The sequence below is a fragment of the Bos mutus genome, chromosome 15 (assembly GCF_027580195.1).
Source record: "Bos mutus isolate GX-2022 chromosome 15, NWIPB_WYAK_1.1, whole genome shotgun sequence".
Classification (NCBI taxonomy): Eukaryota; Metazoa; Chordata; class Mammalia; order Artiodactyla; family Bovidae; genus Bos; species Bos mutus.
Genome location: NC_091631.1, coordinates 70697003 through 70713779, shown reverse-complemented (window position 1 = coordinate 70713779; position 16777 = coordinate 70697003). Strand labels below are relative to the sequence as shown.

The 16777-nt window shown below is 40.4% G+C and overlaps 1 protein-coding gene across 1 annotated transcript in view; it reads right to left on the bottom strand.

Annotated features, from left to right (window-relative positions):
• The window catches only part of CNTN5 (contactin 5), a 663141-nt gene that overhangs the window by 453550 nt on the left and 192814 nt on the right, over window positions 1-16777 (bottom strand). The window contains exon 5 of the mRNA XM_070383116.1: window positions 10448-10651. Within this exon, the coding sequence (XP_070239217.1) occupies window positions 10448-10651 (204 nt within the window). The remainder of the gene's footprint in view (window positions 1-10447; window positions 10652-16777) is intronic.

Below are 16777 nucleotides of genomic sequence, written 5' to 3'. Positions count from 1 at the left end.
TCAGACATGACTGAAGCCACTTAGCACACACTTATGTAAGAACTCTGATACGTAGCCTTTGGATTTTTTATGTTGTAGTTACTCCCATTATGGTTGATCTCAGTCTACCAAGAGATGAAGAGAGGCACACAACCAACTCTTGCAAGCAGGGACAAGACAGCTTCAATATACTGCTAAAATAGCCATGGATATTTCACACAATAAGTGATAAAAGTAAATTGCTTCAGTCTTCTCTTTGGTCTTTGTATAGTTTTCTGTGTTCCTGAATTAAGACCCTTAACCATATCTGCAAAAATCCCTTTACTATATAAGGTAACATTCAAAGATTCCAGGAATTAGGAAATGGATGGCTTGGGGCCATTATGCAACCTACCACAATCTTCAAGCGTATGCCATTTTTCAATATTTTTCCACTACTTTTAGGACCTGCCTTATTCAGCAGTAAATTAATGTGGTTGATTCATAAATTATGTAAGCATGTAATTCTGTGCATAATTTCCTCATTGACACAATTCTTGCTCTACAAGTAAACCTGATGTCTACACATACATCCTTGGCTCATGACTTTGCCTGTAGTTTATTTTTTTTTAAATGCCATCAGAGTTTCTACCACCACCAAATCTTAGGTTATCTGCATCTACAGACTTTTTACTTTTCTCCCCACTGTGACAACTGATGAATTCTCTAATAAAGGCCACACTCTTTCTGCATCCATTCTGACTATATCTTAACTCATTATCCATGCTACTTCCTTAATTATTCTCTCTTCAGTAACATCCGACTTGAGGGGTGGCAAAAGAACCCAAGGACTATTTTTTATTGATATTTTTCTCTCTTTTCTTTTTTTCATCCTCTCTGTACCACTTTGGAGCCACTATAGCCCTGGGAAGGGTCTGAAGAAATTCCTTCAGACCTACCTTAGGAAGGAATTCAACCTTATAGGTGAAGATTCTATCTGGAGCAGAAGAGGCATGAGGAGCCCAGTGTTGTACACTGTGGATTGTAGGAAGATGCTTTGCTCTAGTGAACCTATTATCACAACGTAATGTTCCTCTCTCTACCTAGAAATACATTTAGTATCACGTATGATATCAGTAGATTGATCTAAACTTTTGTTTTTAATTCATGCTTGCTTATATATATTTTCCATCCTTTCATGTTAATACTTATAAAGTTTTTAGAACAATGCCTCACATGTACCAATTAATTGTAAATGTTGATTGAATAAAATTAAAAAATGTTGATTGAATAAACATAAGACAAACTGAAAAAACATCTTTAGAACTAGGCTGAGAACTTGAATGACCATAGAAATTAAAGTTTGAGCTTGTCATACATGAGGCAGAGATAGTGAGACCTTGAAAGAAGACCAGAGATAATAGTGTAGGGGAGGCAGAAGTGTGTCGTATCAAGGGAGAGATACAGCAGTTGTATGAATAAAAGGCTGTCAAAAGAGAAAAGTGGTTAAAGGGGGGTGATTAATAAAGTTTTGTATGCTTTGCAGAATGTTGTCTCTTTCTTAATTATCCTCCAAATCATTAGCAAAATTCTGTATTACTTATAAATGCCTTTGATGCTACATTTGTCTGTCTTGTTTACAATGCAATGATCTGTGAGGGTGCTCCTTGGAGCACTGCACCAGGGCAGGCAGATACTATGATGCACAGTTACACTCAGTACTTAGGGTACTATCGCCCCTTGTGTTATATTATAAGCTACCTAAGGACAATTACTGCATTTGTTTTGCCCTCCATTATATCCCCACTGTGTAACAAATTATCTGACACACACTAGGTGTGCAACAGATTTGTGAATGTATGAAGATAATTTTTCACAGCGCCAGCAGAGGAAAATCTGATCATGTCACTCATGTACTTGCTATCTTCTAAAGTTTCCCCCTGTATATTCTGGATCATTTTTGCATGTCTAAATGACCTTGGCCAGAATTTTTACTCCCTGCAAGTGCCACTGCAGCCAGGTCTGTGGAGACACAACCAGTTTCACTTAGTTGCAACTGGAGAGCATTCTGTAAATACACATGGGAATGAACTGCCTGTGGAGTCACCTTTAGGGATGGAAGCCCATTGATATGTCTGCCAACAAGACTATCCTGAATGCATCTCATAAGGTTCTGGTACTGTGGGACCAAGCTTCAGCTGCCTGTCAAAGTGGTCGTCTCCATAATGCAACCCCCCTTTTCACTATTTCATTCCTCAACTCCACCCCAACCCACACTACTGCTGTCTGGAATACATTTCATATAAACTATCTATAAACACATTTTGTTCCAAGCCAAGATAATATATTTTATAACAGTTTATAAAGCTTTATTTTTACCTAAAAGGAAATAATTTGCCTATGTATATAGTGTCTGTTATTTTTAGAAAGATCTTCCTTTTTTTTTTTGAGACATGCAAAAACACAATGTTCTGAAATGATTTTTATAGCTAACTCTATGGTCACAGCAGATTAAAGGTAATTTTTATATTCAAACCCCTGCAGAGATGTTTGCCAAGTTTTCAGAAATATCCATTATAATGCCTGTCTCTGCAGTGAGAGGTTTGTAAAACCCAGCAGGAATTGCAGCTGACTGTGATGCAAAAATGGAATCATTCATGATCATATTCTATTTTTATTTTCAGACTAAGTGTTTAATATAAGCCACCTACTTGGGAAGTCATTCAAGAATATGTCCTTCTTACCAACACACTCTTCAATTACTATTTTGAAGAGAGATCAAATAGTAATGTAAAAGTCTTTTGAATTAAGAACAATTCCAAACTATTGAATGCCTTTCTGTGAAAACGAAATTGTTAGTTGCTCAGTCATATCAGACTCTTTGTGACCCCATGAACTGTAGCCTGCCAGGTTCCTCTGTCCATGGCATTCTCCAGACAAGAATAATGGAGTGGGAAGCTATTCCCTTCTCCAGCATATCCTTTTTACCCAGGGACTGAACCTTAGACTTCTACACTCCAGGCAGATTCCTTGCCATCTGAGCCACCAGAAATGATATTAAATATTTCTTGTTGTTTTTTTTTTTTTTTTGCCTATTATATTGATATAAACTCTATATCCCTTCAGTGAGCTCAGTAAGTTTTAATAGAAAGAGTTCATTTAGCAATGTATATAAATACTATGTCTAAGAAGCTTGGACACTGTTGTGTGTTTCCCAGTGTGGTAAGCTTGGCTTCTTTCTCAGATGGGGTGACTGTGAGAGGTGGGTCGACAGTCAGTTCTGCTTTGATGTGAAGGCCTGGAACTGAGTGTTGGGCTGCAGACATTCACGTGCAAAAATGAGAAGGTTTTGCATTCTGTGCCACAATTCACATTAACAACTTTAGCTTTCCTTGGGAAGTTCACTCATGTCATTGAGACAAGCCTTTTGGTCTTATCAAATGTAGGGACAGGGAAGACAGTGGATTCCAATATTGATGGATGATACAGATGTTTAACATACATACTGCAAGTCCTCCTTTGTTTGGCACCATTTCTTATGTCCACCCTTAGCTAACTTTGATTTCAGAGTTTTTTTAAGTTTCCACTGGGTACATGGCTTTTAGCCCTTTTTTTGGATCCCATAAACTTTACTCTAGGTTGGCTCAGTGGTAAAGAATCTGCCTGCAATGCAGGACAAGCAGGTTTGATCCCTGGGTCTGAAAGATCCCCCCAGGGAGGAAGTGGCAACCCCCTCCAGTATTCTTGTTGGGGGAAATCCCATGGACCAAAGAGCCTGGTGGACTACAGTCCATAGGGTTGCAAAGAGTCGGACACAACTGAGAAATCGAGCCCGACTAATCCTTAAACTCACATCCTTCCTTATCCTTCCAAAAATACATCAATGTGTCTCATTTGTTAATGAAATGCTACCTCTCCTCATTGATGATATGAATATTTCTACCGGGTTTCAGAATAGAGACAGGAGACAAATACAGGAACCCAGTCCACCAACTTGAGCTGTATGCCCACTTATCATTGAAGTATTCATTTTCCTTGATTTCCTTGACACTACATTACTGTTTTTCCTCTTACTGTGCTCATCTCTACTCGCTATCCTTTATAGGGTTTTCATTCTTTATATTTCCATTGCAATTTGAATAATTCAAAGGCTTCATCCTAAGCTCACTTCATTTCATATTCATTTCACAGGCTTTCTTTCTTTTCTTTTTTATCCCCAGGGAGTTCAGAATGTTTCATTTGAACCCAGCCCCTTGCCACAAACTCGCCAGGACGTCAGAGTTCCCCCTCAGCTGGGCAGTGCCAGCATCACTCCGCAGGCAGCACAGCCTCCAGGGATGCCCCTCCTTGGTGGTCCCAGAGGAGACAGCTGGGCGGCTGCTGGCGAGTGCAGGAGCGGAGGGCTGGCATGCACACAGGTGGCAGCGTGGCTCACATCACCGCCTCCTTCACGGGCTTTCATAACCACAGTAATGGTTTATTTATCATTTGCATCGTGGAGAATCATGTTCATATTTCATCACTATTATTGAAACTGAATTGTGTTTGTATAGCAAAATTTTAAGAGAAATAACATTTAAAGTGTATCACAATATTATTTCCTCGTTATAATCAATTTAAAGGTTCACTCATGAAAAACACGTCCAGGAGAGAACACGTGTCCACAAATAGCTTTAAAATCTATAACAATACGGTACTGAATGCTAATTGTCTACTACTCATTTGTTCAGTTCAGTTCAGTTCAGTTGCTCAGTCGTGTCTGACTCTTTGCGACCCCATGAAGCGCAGCACGCCAGGCCTCCTTGTCCCTCACCATCTCCCGGAGTTCACCCAAACTCATGTCCATCGAGTCAGTGATGCCATCCAGCCATCTGATCCTCTGTCGTCCCCTTCTCTTCCTGCCCCCAATCCCTCCCAGCATCAGAGTCTTTTCCAATGAGTCAACTCTTCACATGAGATGGCCAAAGTATTGGAGTTTCAGCTTTCATGGGGTCGCAGAGTTGGACACGACTGAGCGACTGAACTAAGTAACTCACTAACCAGTCCTTCCAAAGAACACCAAGGACTGGTTGGATCTCCTTGCAGTCCAACGGACTCTCAAGAGTCTTCTCCAACACCACAGTTCAAAAGCATAAATTCTTTGGCGCTCAGCTTTCCACAGTCCAACTCTCACATCCATACATGACCACTGGAAAAACCATAGCCTTGACTAGACAGACCTTTGTTGGCAAAGTAATGTCTCTGCTTTTGAATATGATATCTAGGTTGGTCATAAATGTCCTTCCAAGGAGTAAGAGTCTTTTAATTTCATGGCTACAATCACCATCTGCAGTGATTTTGGAGCCCCCAAAAATAAAGTCTGACACTGTTTCCCCATCTATTTCCCATGAAGTTAACATCTACTTATTTTCAGCTTTTACAGTCAGTCTACGGGAAAGTTTAGAACTCTTGGTTACATTTACAGAAGAGAATATCAGAGTAAAAGTGGCAGATGAAAGGACATAAAAGTAACATAGAAAAGGTAAAGGAAAAATAGGAGTAAAACTATAACTTTGTATAATAGAAAGTCAAGAATTATTTCCAAGAGTTAAAAGGATAGTAGGGATTTAAGCACATGGTCAAATTAAAAAGGAAAGAACAGAAAAGTATTATTAAATATAATATGTGGGTGGATAGAAGAAACGTGTATATCATATGGGGGAGTGAACAGCTATTCTCTAAACTTGATTAAACAAGAAGCACAGTTTACATGAAAACCTTGGGAAGAAAAATATGAGAAGTTAGATAATTGGCTTTAAGGAATGAGATTGAATGGAAGAGAGGTTTGGCTTTCCCCTCCTATTATCAGCACTTATAAACCTCTACATTCCTTTGATAAGGGTATATTTCTATGTTAAAAAGTAAAAATTAGTAGACAATCACCAAGAAAACAACAACCTTAGATAAATTATAGAAAGAACAAATGTGAATTTTCTAACTTTTCGGACAAAAATCTTAAAAAGACTGTTATTGAATGATGTAGTTGAAATTTAGCAGGTATTTTCCACCTGTTTCTTTTAACTTAGATGTTAACTTTAAAATAACACTTTTATTTTAAAATTTTATTGAGCCTTTCATATAGTACTTCACAAACAAATTTTTATAATATATAAGTTTGTAAAAAAAGTCAACAATTTCAACTGCTTTAGTAAATTAAACAATACGACTAAAAATATTTTTTAATTTAAAGATATAATTTTAGTTATATAAGAAACAATGACTGAAAAGGCCAAAGTTGTATGCTCTGAAAAGGCCAGTGAGAATGAAAATCAACAGCCTAAGAGGGAGGAACTGGTTTTAGCAGGAGGAGGGAAAGTGGAGTATCTCTACTGAATTAGAATAAGGGAAAAACAGTATAAATGGAGATGTAGTTAGATTTGAATTTCCGTTCATAGGAAAATAAACTTGACACTTAAATAGTTTTGTAAAGCAGTGGGTAGAGAAGGAGGCTCTCCAGTTTGAGAAAAGAAGACAAGATTCCAAAAACTTTTGGCAGAAATACAAATTAACCATCCACGTCAACTTACTAGGATTGAAGGACAATGTTGAAGCTGGTGATCATGCATGCTTCATGAGTGTAACTTTCTAATAGCTTTCAGGTTCCAAAGCAGTCACAACTTAAGTGTATATGAGTTCAATGGGAGTGACGTTTTGACAAACAAGAGCAACAGAATCAGAAGGGCAAATGAGTTTAAATACCAGCAAACAAATTACACTAATCATTCTATAAATGCTTGACAAGGGAAAGTAGAAGGTAAAGTTAAGTGCTACACCTAGGCCATGAAATAAAAGAAATGCGAGGGTGCTGATCATAAGTACTGAGCTTTTAAATCACTAGTGAAGGTGGAATCAATTTTTGGATTCTGACTTCACATGTGCTTTTCTCCTTTGTGAAAGTCAATGTAATGTTTAGGGTTGTTGTGTGAAAAGAAGGCAGAACAGCGTAAACAATCTCAGGTCTTATCCAAATGCATGGTATTATTACATCAGTTCAGTTCAGTCACTCAGTCGGGTCTGACTCTTTGTGACCCCCACAAACCGCATGACGCCAGGCCTCCCTGTCCATCACCAACACCCGGAGTTCACCCAAACCCATGTCCATCGAGTTGATGATGCCATCCAACCATCTCATCCTCTGTCGTCCCCTTCTCCTCCTGCCCCCAATCTTTCCCAGCATCAGGGTCTTTTCAAATGGGTCAGCTCTCTGCATCAGATAGCCAAAGTATTGGAGTTTCAACTTCAACATCAGTCCTTTGAATGCACACCCAGGACTGATCTCCTTTAGGATGGACCAGTTGGATCTCCTTGCAGTCCAAGGGACTCTCAAGAGTCTTCTCCAACACCACAGTTCAAAAGCATCAATTCTTCATCACTCAGCTTTATTTATAGTCCAACTTTCATATCCATACATGACTACTGGAAAAACCATAGCCTTGACTAGATGGACCTTTGTTGGCAAAGTAATGTCTCTGCTTTTGAATATGCTATCTAGGTTGGTCATAACTTTCCTTCCAAGGAGTAAGAGTCTTTTAATTTCATGGCTGCAGTCACCATCTGCAGTGATTTTGGAGCCCAGGAAAATAAAGTCTGCCACTGTTTCCACTGTTTCCCCATCTATTTGCCATGAAGTGATGGGGCTGGATGCCATGATTTTAGTTTTCTGAATGTTGAGCTTTAAGCCAACTTTTTCATTCTCCTCTTTCACTTTCATCAAGAGACTCTTTAGTTCTTCACTTTCTGCCATAAGGTTGGTGTCATCTGCATATCTGAGGTTATTAATATTTATCCTGGCAATCTTGATTCCAGCTTGTGATTCCTCCAGCCCAGAGTTTTTCATGAGTACTCTGCATATAAGTTAAAAAAGCAGGGTGACAATATATAGCCTTGACGTACTCCTTTTCCTATTTGGAACCAGTCATTTGTTCCATGTCCAGTTCTAACTGTTGCTTCCTGACCTGCATACAGGTTTCTTAAGAGGCAGGTCAGGTGGTCTGGTATTCCCAACATTTCAGAATTTTCCACAGTTTATTGTGATCCACACAGTCAAAGGCTTTGGCATAGTCAATAAAGCAGAAATAGATGTTTTTCTGGAACTCTGTTGCTTTTACGATGATCCAGCAGATGCTGGCAATTTGATATCTGGTTCCTCTGCCTTTTCGAAAACCAGCTTGAACATCTGGAAGTTCACAGTTCATGTATTGCTGAAGACTGGCTTGGAGAATTTTGAGCATTATTTTATTAGTGTGTGCTCCTGCTAAGTCGCTTCAGTCATGTCCGACTCTGTGCTACCCCATAGACGGCAGCCCACCAGGCTCCCCTGTCCCTGAGATTCTCCAGGCAAGAACGCTGGAGTGGGTTGCCATTTCCTTCTCCAATGCATGAAACTGAAAAGTGAAAGTGAAGTCGCTCAGTCTTGTCCAACTCTTAGTGACCCCATGGGCTGCAGCCTACCAGGCTCCTCTGTCCATAGGATATTCCAGGCAAGAGTACTGGAGTGGGGTGCCATCGCCTTCTCCGTTACTAGCATGTGAGATGAGTGCAATTGTGCAGTAGTTTGAGTACTTGGCATTGCCTTTCTTTGGGATTGGAATGAAAACCGACCTATCCCAGTCCTTTGGCCACTGCTGAATTTTCAAAATTTGCTGACATATTGAGTGCGGCACTTTCACATCATCATCTTTTCGGAGTTTGCATAAATTGGTGTAAATGGAATTAGTTACTATCTAGTCAGCAAAATGTTACAATTTTCAAACAAAGATATTCCAAATTCTTGAGGAATTAATGAGAAAATAGTCAAAACTTTATGAAAATGGCTTATAGAGAATCACTTCATTTGTAAGCTACCAACTAGATAAATTTTAAGAATGGACATCTATTCTCCTTCATTTTTTTCACCCTATAGACATTCCTATATAATTTTGAGGTTGGCATACTATACACACAGTCATAGCTTTAACTGCAGTGGTGGAATACACAGTGATGACTCTTCAATCTCTTTATCCAGCCCAGTTCTTTCTTGTGCATATTAGGATTATATTTCAATATATGTACCACATATTTCCACATAGATGCCCATAAACATCTCATTGTTCCTTTATCTGTCTTATCTCTTTTCATGAAAAGAATCATGACCCATCCGATGAACGAGGTGAAAGTGTCCTCCTACTCCAGAGCACCATGTTTAATTAATCATCACATTCTGACAATTCTACCTTATTGGTGTCCCAGGCATATTTGCTACCTTTCAGTGTTATTACCAGAGCTTTCATTCTGTCCCTCCTCACTTCTTGGCTGCTTAGTTTTGGTAGCCTCTAAATTGGTCTCCCAATTTTCCTTCTTATTTCTCATCTCTCCTCCATGCTGTTACCTAGCAGTGTGAACTTTTGTAGTTCACTGTATCTCTTTAAAATTTGCTACCTCATCTCTGAAATAGATACTGCATTTATACATTTTACCTCACAGAATCATAGGATTATGATACATACATAAATACATACATTCTACCTCATAGAATCATAGGATTATGATACATACATAAATACATACATTATATATAAACTCTGGTTATACTTGTCATACTTCACTGCAGCATATACTCTAAACTAAGCATATAAAGACTACCGTTGAAACCTATTATTTTTTAAGCTTCACAATCCATCAGGATTCTCAAGCTCACTTCTTAATAATACCTTCATAGGTTTTTTATTGCATGACAGAGCAGGCCACATATCATATATCAACTGTAATATAGCACTTTACTTCTTTAATGCAATGCTTAGCTGTAAATGTCTGTAACGACAAATGAAGTATTTAAATTTGGAGATACTTTGGATATATGGCAATACCTATAAATATAAAATCATCATTTCTGCCTGAATTGCACTTAAAAAAGTTCCAACTGCTTCTATTATTGGAAAAGTAATAATAACAATTATAACTATACCATGAAGTATTAAAAGCTGAACATTCAATTTGAAGGTGGCTAAAGTGAAAAAGTGTTGAAAAATGAACCTCATAAAATGCTTGCAATTTATACACATATGCTATATAGAGGCCCTAAAGAGCAGAGAAAAGAACTTTGGAGTTTTTATTGCAGTTCATCTTTTCAGAATCTCTTTCCCTTTCTGGCACGAGGGTAGTGCTATGGTTGATAGTTCTCATCTATAGATCATCCCTTTACTATGTAAGAAAATTTGTTCTAAGATATGCAAATCTTAACTAAAAGTGTAGGGTTTCTAAATACTGCAAATGTCTTTTTATTTGTGCTAGGTTTAATAGTTTAGAAGGCCACTAATACATTTTTAAAAGTGTTTTTATATAGACATACAGTTGACTTACAATATTGTGTTAATTTCAGATATACAGCATAGTGATTCACTGTTTTTACAGATGATACTCAATTTTTCACATTTGAAGTAGCTAACCATTAAATCCAGGTCAGGCAACTTACCATCATTACGCAGAGTCAGTGGTGTTGGAGGACTAAGTACTCGAGCATTCGTCACTGTGTTTTTCACCAGACAAATATAGCTGCCAACATCTGATGCTTGGACTTTAGAAATATAAAGGTTGCCTGTCTCCTGGGAAATGAACCGCCGGCTGTCTTCGGCCACAAAGGAAGGGAACTCATTAAATACCCAGCTATAGATGATTTCTGAAAATATAAAAAATTTAATGGTTGAAAGATAGATTATTTTATTAACAGTTATACTCAAACAACAAAGCCTTTATTGTGTTAGATATGTTGCAAGATCATACATATGTGATTCAGATATCTACATCATTTTGTATTTTATGTTCAAAGAACTATAGCTCTTCATGATTAAAGGAAGATCTGAAATATTTTATTTCATAAACATTTCTTAAAGCCCTTATCCATTCATCCATGCACTCATTCACTCAATTCTAATGTGTGTTGAATGTGTTTTAGATGACTGGCACTATGATATGATAGCACTGAAACTAAAAAGATGAGACAGAGAGTTGCCCATTCTCAAAGATCAGTCTAAGGAGAGAGATCTACCCAAACCTATGAAAAACCATGTGGAATAAAGAAATGGAGGTGTGCATTGTATCGAAAGGAAGCTGAGGGAAAAGGCAGTTAAGCCACAAGTCAATCAGCAAAAACTTCTTCTGCTGAGATGCCTGAGCTACATTCATTTACTAATTTTTTCACCAAATACTAGTTGAGAGTCATGGTAGGCCAAGAATGCTCCAAGTAGGGGGAAAAAAATGTGTGTGTTCTCATGGATCTTTCATTACAGTGGAAAGAACAAGAACACAGATCCAAAATAAGTATTTGTCAAGTGGTAATAAGTGCTGGGAAGAAAGCTAAAGCATGAATATAGAGCTGGAGAATAACAGGGGTGAAAAAGACATGTGAATTTATATTTTAAAACTCTGACTGCTGGATAGAGATGAGACTGTGTGAGGACAAAGCAGGGGCCAGGGGCAGGGGAAGCAGGAGGAATAATGTCCACTGGCCTCAGTGGCTATTTTCAAAACAGACATGAAATATGTAAATGATTTGCACTAGAATGGTGCTTAGTCGTGGGGACAGTAGTGGTAAAGTGGTGGGAAGTGATTGGTTCCAGTAAAAATGTGATGTTAGAGCTGATTGGAATTGTTGATGGATTGATGATGAAATGTGAGAAGGCAAAAAAATTAGTCAAGGAGTAAGATTTTGAGCCACCACCACAGTTCTGAGTTACTGGAGTGAAAAATCCCAGGAAAGGAATTAGAGGTTAGAGATACTGGAAATAAATCCAAATGACTACACACAGATTCACATGGTGTGTAAGTTGTGTTAAGGAACTTGCGCTCTATCCTGGATGTTTTCTAGCAAAGAGATGACATAAATATGTACATCTGTAGGTGTGGGGAAAGAACAAATTAGCCATGATGATGCAGTTGGGCTCTCTCACACCATGGCCTCTCGCTCTTGCCCCACGTTTTGTAAATAATAATTATGTAACAGCTGAGATCACTTAGAGCACTGCACATGCATGTCATGAGGTGCTTGGCCACGGGCTATTTTGTGCCATACACCTATAGGAATTTCAGCATGAAAGCCCTGGCTGCTGCTGCACATGATTATCTTATGTGAGGTTATGTTAGGGTTCCATTATGGCCATATTATGGTCATTTCTGACTGCTGCTGCAGCTGCTGTATTAGCCAGGAAAGAAGCTGTGTTATGGCTGCCATGCCAGCCAGGAGAGAATAAATGTGTCTGCAGTTCCTGTGGCTTCTCACGTCTTATTCCAGCCTCTTAGCTTGCCCCTTAGGTTCAGCGATCAATGTGAACAGCAAGACAATTGACATCACGAACAGAAACAGTGATACAATTGGTATAGTTTGCAGGATATGAACAGGTAGAGGAGCCCGAGGCTCCAACGGATGGAGGAAGCCAGTGGCCACCTTATGGCACATGGTACCATGTAGCCACAATCCTCTCAGCATGGATTCTGGTGGAAGACTCGGAGGCAGTGGACAGTTCACTGGATAGCACTGAAAAGGCATTACAGGCAGTGAATTCCTGTTTGCTGAACAAGGCAGCATGGACTGCTGCCGGCACCATCAGGTGGATTTTCCTGACTGCCCTGAAGGTGGATATGGATCATACCCTATAAAATGCTGCACCAGAGCACAATGTGCAGAGATGTTTGGAAGAACTAGAGTAATGTATTTTGATGTTAGGGCCTTGTGGCCCTAAACCCATGGCCTTGAAGAATCCAGCATCTCTGACAGTAAGGCAGGAAGTGACAGTGATGATGAACATTATGAGATTAAGGATAACGATGATGGACGTTGTGAGACTGAGAATACCTGCTTGGCAGCAAGGCCTGTTGTACAGCAGAAAGTAAAGCATGAGCAGCCTATGGCCTGGGTGGACATCCTCAAGGGGCCCCCAATGTGACTGAGTTCACAACATATCAATCATGTACTCATGTGGAGTTGGTTGACTTGGGTAAGCAGTTTTGGCAAAAGCATGGGGGGTGGGGTGGGGACAGAGACATTAGCAGCATGGTTTTTGTGACTTTGGGACCCTGGACAGTATCATATGTGTTACGGATGAAATAGAATCAGTCCAGTTCAGTTCAGTTGCTTAGTCATGTCTGATTCTTTGCGACCCCATGGACTGCAGTGCTCCAAGCCTCCCTTTCCCTCACCAACTCCCAGAGCTTACTCAAACTCATGTCCATTGAGTTGGTGATGCCATCTAACCACCTCATCTTCTGTCACCCCCTTCTCCTGCCTTCAATCTTTCCCAGCATCAGGGTCTTTTCCAATGAGTCAGTTCTTCACATCAGGTGGCCAAAGTATTGGAATTTCAGCTTCAGCATCAGTCCTTCCAATGAGTATTCAGGACTGATTTCCTTTAGGATGGACTGGTTGGATGTCTTTGCTGTCCAAGGGACTCTCAAGAGTCTTCTCCAACACCACAGTTCAAAAGCATAATTCTTTGGTGCTCAGCTTTCTTTATAGTCCAACTCTCACATCTAGACATGACTACTGGAAAAACCATAGCTTTGACTAGACGGACTTTAGTTGTCAAAGTAATGTCTCTGGTTTTTACTATGCTGTCTAGGTTGATCATAACTTTTCTTCCAAGAAGCAAGCATCTTTTAATTTCATGGCTGCAGTCATCATCTGTAGTGATTTTGGAGGGTTGGCATCTGTAACCATTTACCCTTCATTGAGACAAAGGTTGCAGAATGCTAGACCACTCATGCAAGGGAGGCCTAACCAAATGCATGCCTTCGTGGAATGGATTAATGCTGCCGCCCACATTATGTGATCAAACATGGGAAAGCTCCTGGATACTGTGAATAAATGGCAGATCTATACCAAGTTGACCCAAATGATGAGAGAACTGAGCATGAAGCATTGATATTTAACCTAAATACCCGAGGCCCAGATGACAAGCGTTTTATTGGCAGCATTCAATATGCTATTTTGAACAATGCCCCATCTACTGTTTTTGAGTCCAGGACTGCTATTCTTGTGACCTAGGTGTGGTGCCCCATCTATGAGGTGACCTTGATAGTGGCTAGCTTGGGAGAAACAGAGGGACAGCAGGAGGCAAAGGGGTTAGAAGTGTGAAGACCCTGAAGGGGGCCTGAGCTGGTAAAGGCCCCCTCCTGGTGATGAGAATGCAAATGTGGGCTGATTTGTTGGCAGTGGGAATTGACAAATAAAGTTGATACACAGCCCAGTGCTCTGCTCCCAGAGCTGTGGAGGCAACTGAGACCAGAGCAGAAGTTTCAGTTTGGGATGCATCCACAGCAAGAGGTACAGGTGGTTCAGTTAAAAGATTACATGGTGCCCAAGAATGTTCTTTTGGATGATGCCCTTTTCCACTTTGAATAGGGCTCAGACCAAGGTGCCCTCCTGAAGAGTCAGGGACTGGAGACCGCATGTAGAACTTGTAATTCATTGGTCACTAGCTAATGTACAGAGAGTAATGGCCCTGGTTGACACTAGTGCTAAATGCAACCTTGTTTACATCTAGCCAGAGGCTGTGTCCTTACCTTTGGAAATTGGAAGGCTCCCTGTGTGAAAGGCTTTGTCCTATAATGTATGATGTAGGTTTATGCTGTGTTCTATAATGTAGATTTAGAGCAGTGAACTGTAAAGGCCACGCCCTGTGATGTGCTACTAACTTCTCATTCTCCTGCGGGTTTAGAACAATGTGAAAGCATTTGGAATGATGTGGTGCCCTGTCAATGCCAAAATTCCCCTCCTTGAAGGGGTGGGCCTGGCGCCTGTAGGGAGTTTTTGCAGGTCCTTAATAAAAAAGCCTGAAGGGGTGGAGTTGACCTTGTGGAGGCTTTCCTGCAATTTTACAAGGACTAGACTTGGCCAAGGAAGATAAAGGTACTCCACATGTAGTGGGTGGCTCTTCTAGCCCCATGAAGGCAAGGACTGCAACATGAGTTCCAGGTAATACCTGCCATTGGGTTTTGCTGTGTGTTGGGGATGTAACTGTTCGTTGTTGTAGCATCTACTGCTGTTGCAAGATGTATATTCAAGGGTCAGTGTTACTCACCAAGGGACCATCACAAGAGATGGATCGCATGTGGATTGTGAGGTGAGAGACCCTGAAGGGGTGGAGTTTAGGGAAAGAGCAAATTAGCCAAGATGGCATGGTCAGGCTCTCTTGCCACATGGCCTCTCGCTCTTGCCCCACATTTGGTGAAAAATGATTATGCAATATCTGAGATCATGGCATCCAGTCCCATCACTTCAGGGCAAATAGATGGGGAAACAATGGAAACAGTGAGAGACTTTATTTTCTTGCACTCCAAAAACACTGCAGATGGTGACTGCAGCCATGAAATTAAAAGATGCTTGCTCCTTGGAAGAAAAGATATGACAAACCTAGACAGCATATTAAAAAGCAGAGACATTACTTTACAAAAAAAGGTGCATATAGTTAAAGCTATGGCTTTTCCAGTAGTCATATATGGGTGTAAACTGAGCTCCAAAGAATTGATGCTTTTGAACTGTGGTGTTGGAGAAGACTCTTGAGAGTCCCTTGGACTGCAAGGAGATCCAACCAGTCCATCCTAAAGAGAATCAGTCCTGAATATTCATTGGAAGGACTGAAGCTGAAGTGGAATCTCCAATACTTTGACCACCTGATGTGAAGAACTGACTCATTGGAAAACACCCTGATGCTGGGAAAGACTGAAGGCAGGAGGAGAAGGGACAACAGAGGATGAGATGGTTGGATGGCATCACTGACTCGATGGACATGAGTTTGAGCAAGCTCTGGGAGCTGGTGATGGACACAGAGGCCTGGAGTGCTGCAGCCCATAGGGTTGCAAAGAGTTGGACACGACTGAGCAACTGAACTGAACTGAGCCGAACAGCTGTTTCACCATGAAAGCCCTGGATGCTGCTGCACTGGGGCTACATTGGAGCGACATCATGGTTATGTTATATTATGGTTCATTATGGCTGTATTATGGTTATATTCTGGTTGCTGCTACAGCTGCTACACCAGCCAGGAGAGAGTCTGTGTTATGGCTGCCATGCCAGCCAGGAGAGAATAAACATGTGTGCAGTTCCTACAGCTCCTCACATCTTCTTCCAGCATCGTAGCTCGTGCCTTGCCACCCTAGGTTCAGCGAACAGAGAGACAATGTGAACAGCAAGACAATTGCCATCCTGAACAGAACAGTGATAAAGTAGGGTATTCTGGTGATTCTGCAAAGGCTGAATTTAAGTAAGCCCAAGGTTGCCAAAGGGAGTGAGAGAACAATATTGCATACTGAAGGTAAGAGCTGAAGAAATCTGAATCAGAACCTAATCATAACAACAAGAAGAAAGATATTGGGATATTAGCCCAATAAATACATAGGAGGGGCTTCCCTGGTGACTCAGACAGTAATGAATCCTCCTGAGATGCAGGAGACTTGGGTTTGATCCCTGGGTCAGGAAGATCCCTTGGAGAAGGGAATGCCTACCCACTCCAGTATTCTTGCTTGGAGAATTCCATGGACAAAGCAGACTTGTGGGCTATATCTCATGAAGTCACAAAGACTACACTTTCAAGACAAATGAAGAGATAGATAGTTCAGGAACACTTTCATATCTCCCTTGAATGGCTGGAAGGAGGATGGCATGTGAAGTTCAGGATTAAATAAAAATGAGGTCAAACTAATTTAAGGAGAAAGATCATTGGTTCACTTTCAGGACATTTTGAGTTTGAGGCAAATCCACATAAGCAGTTCCAGCAGTTAGTAAACATGTGTTTGAAGTTCACAAGAGTAA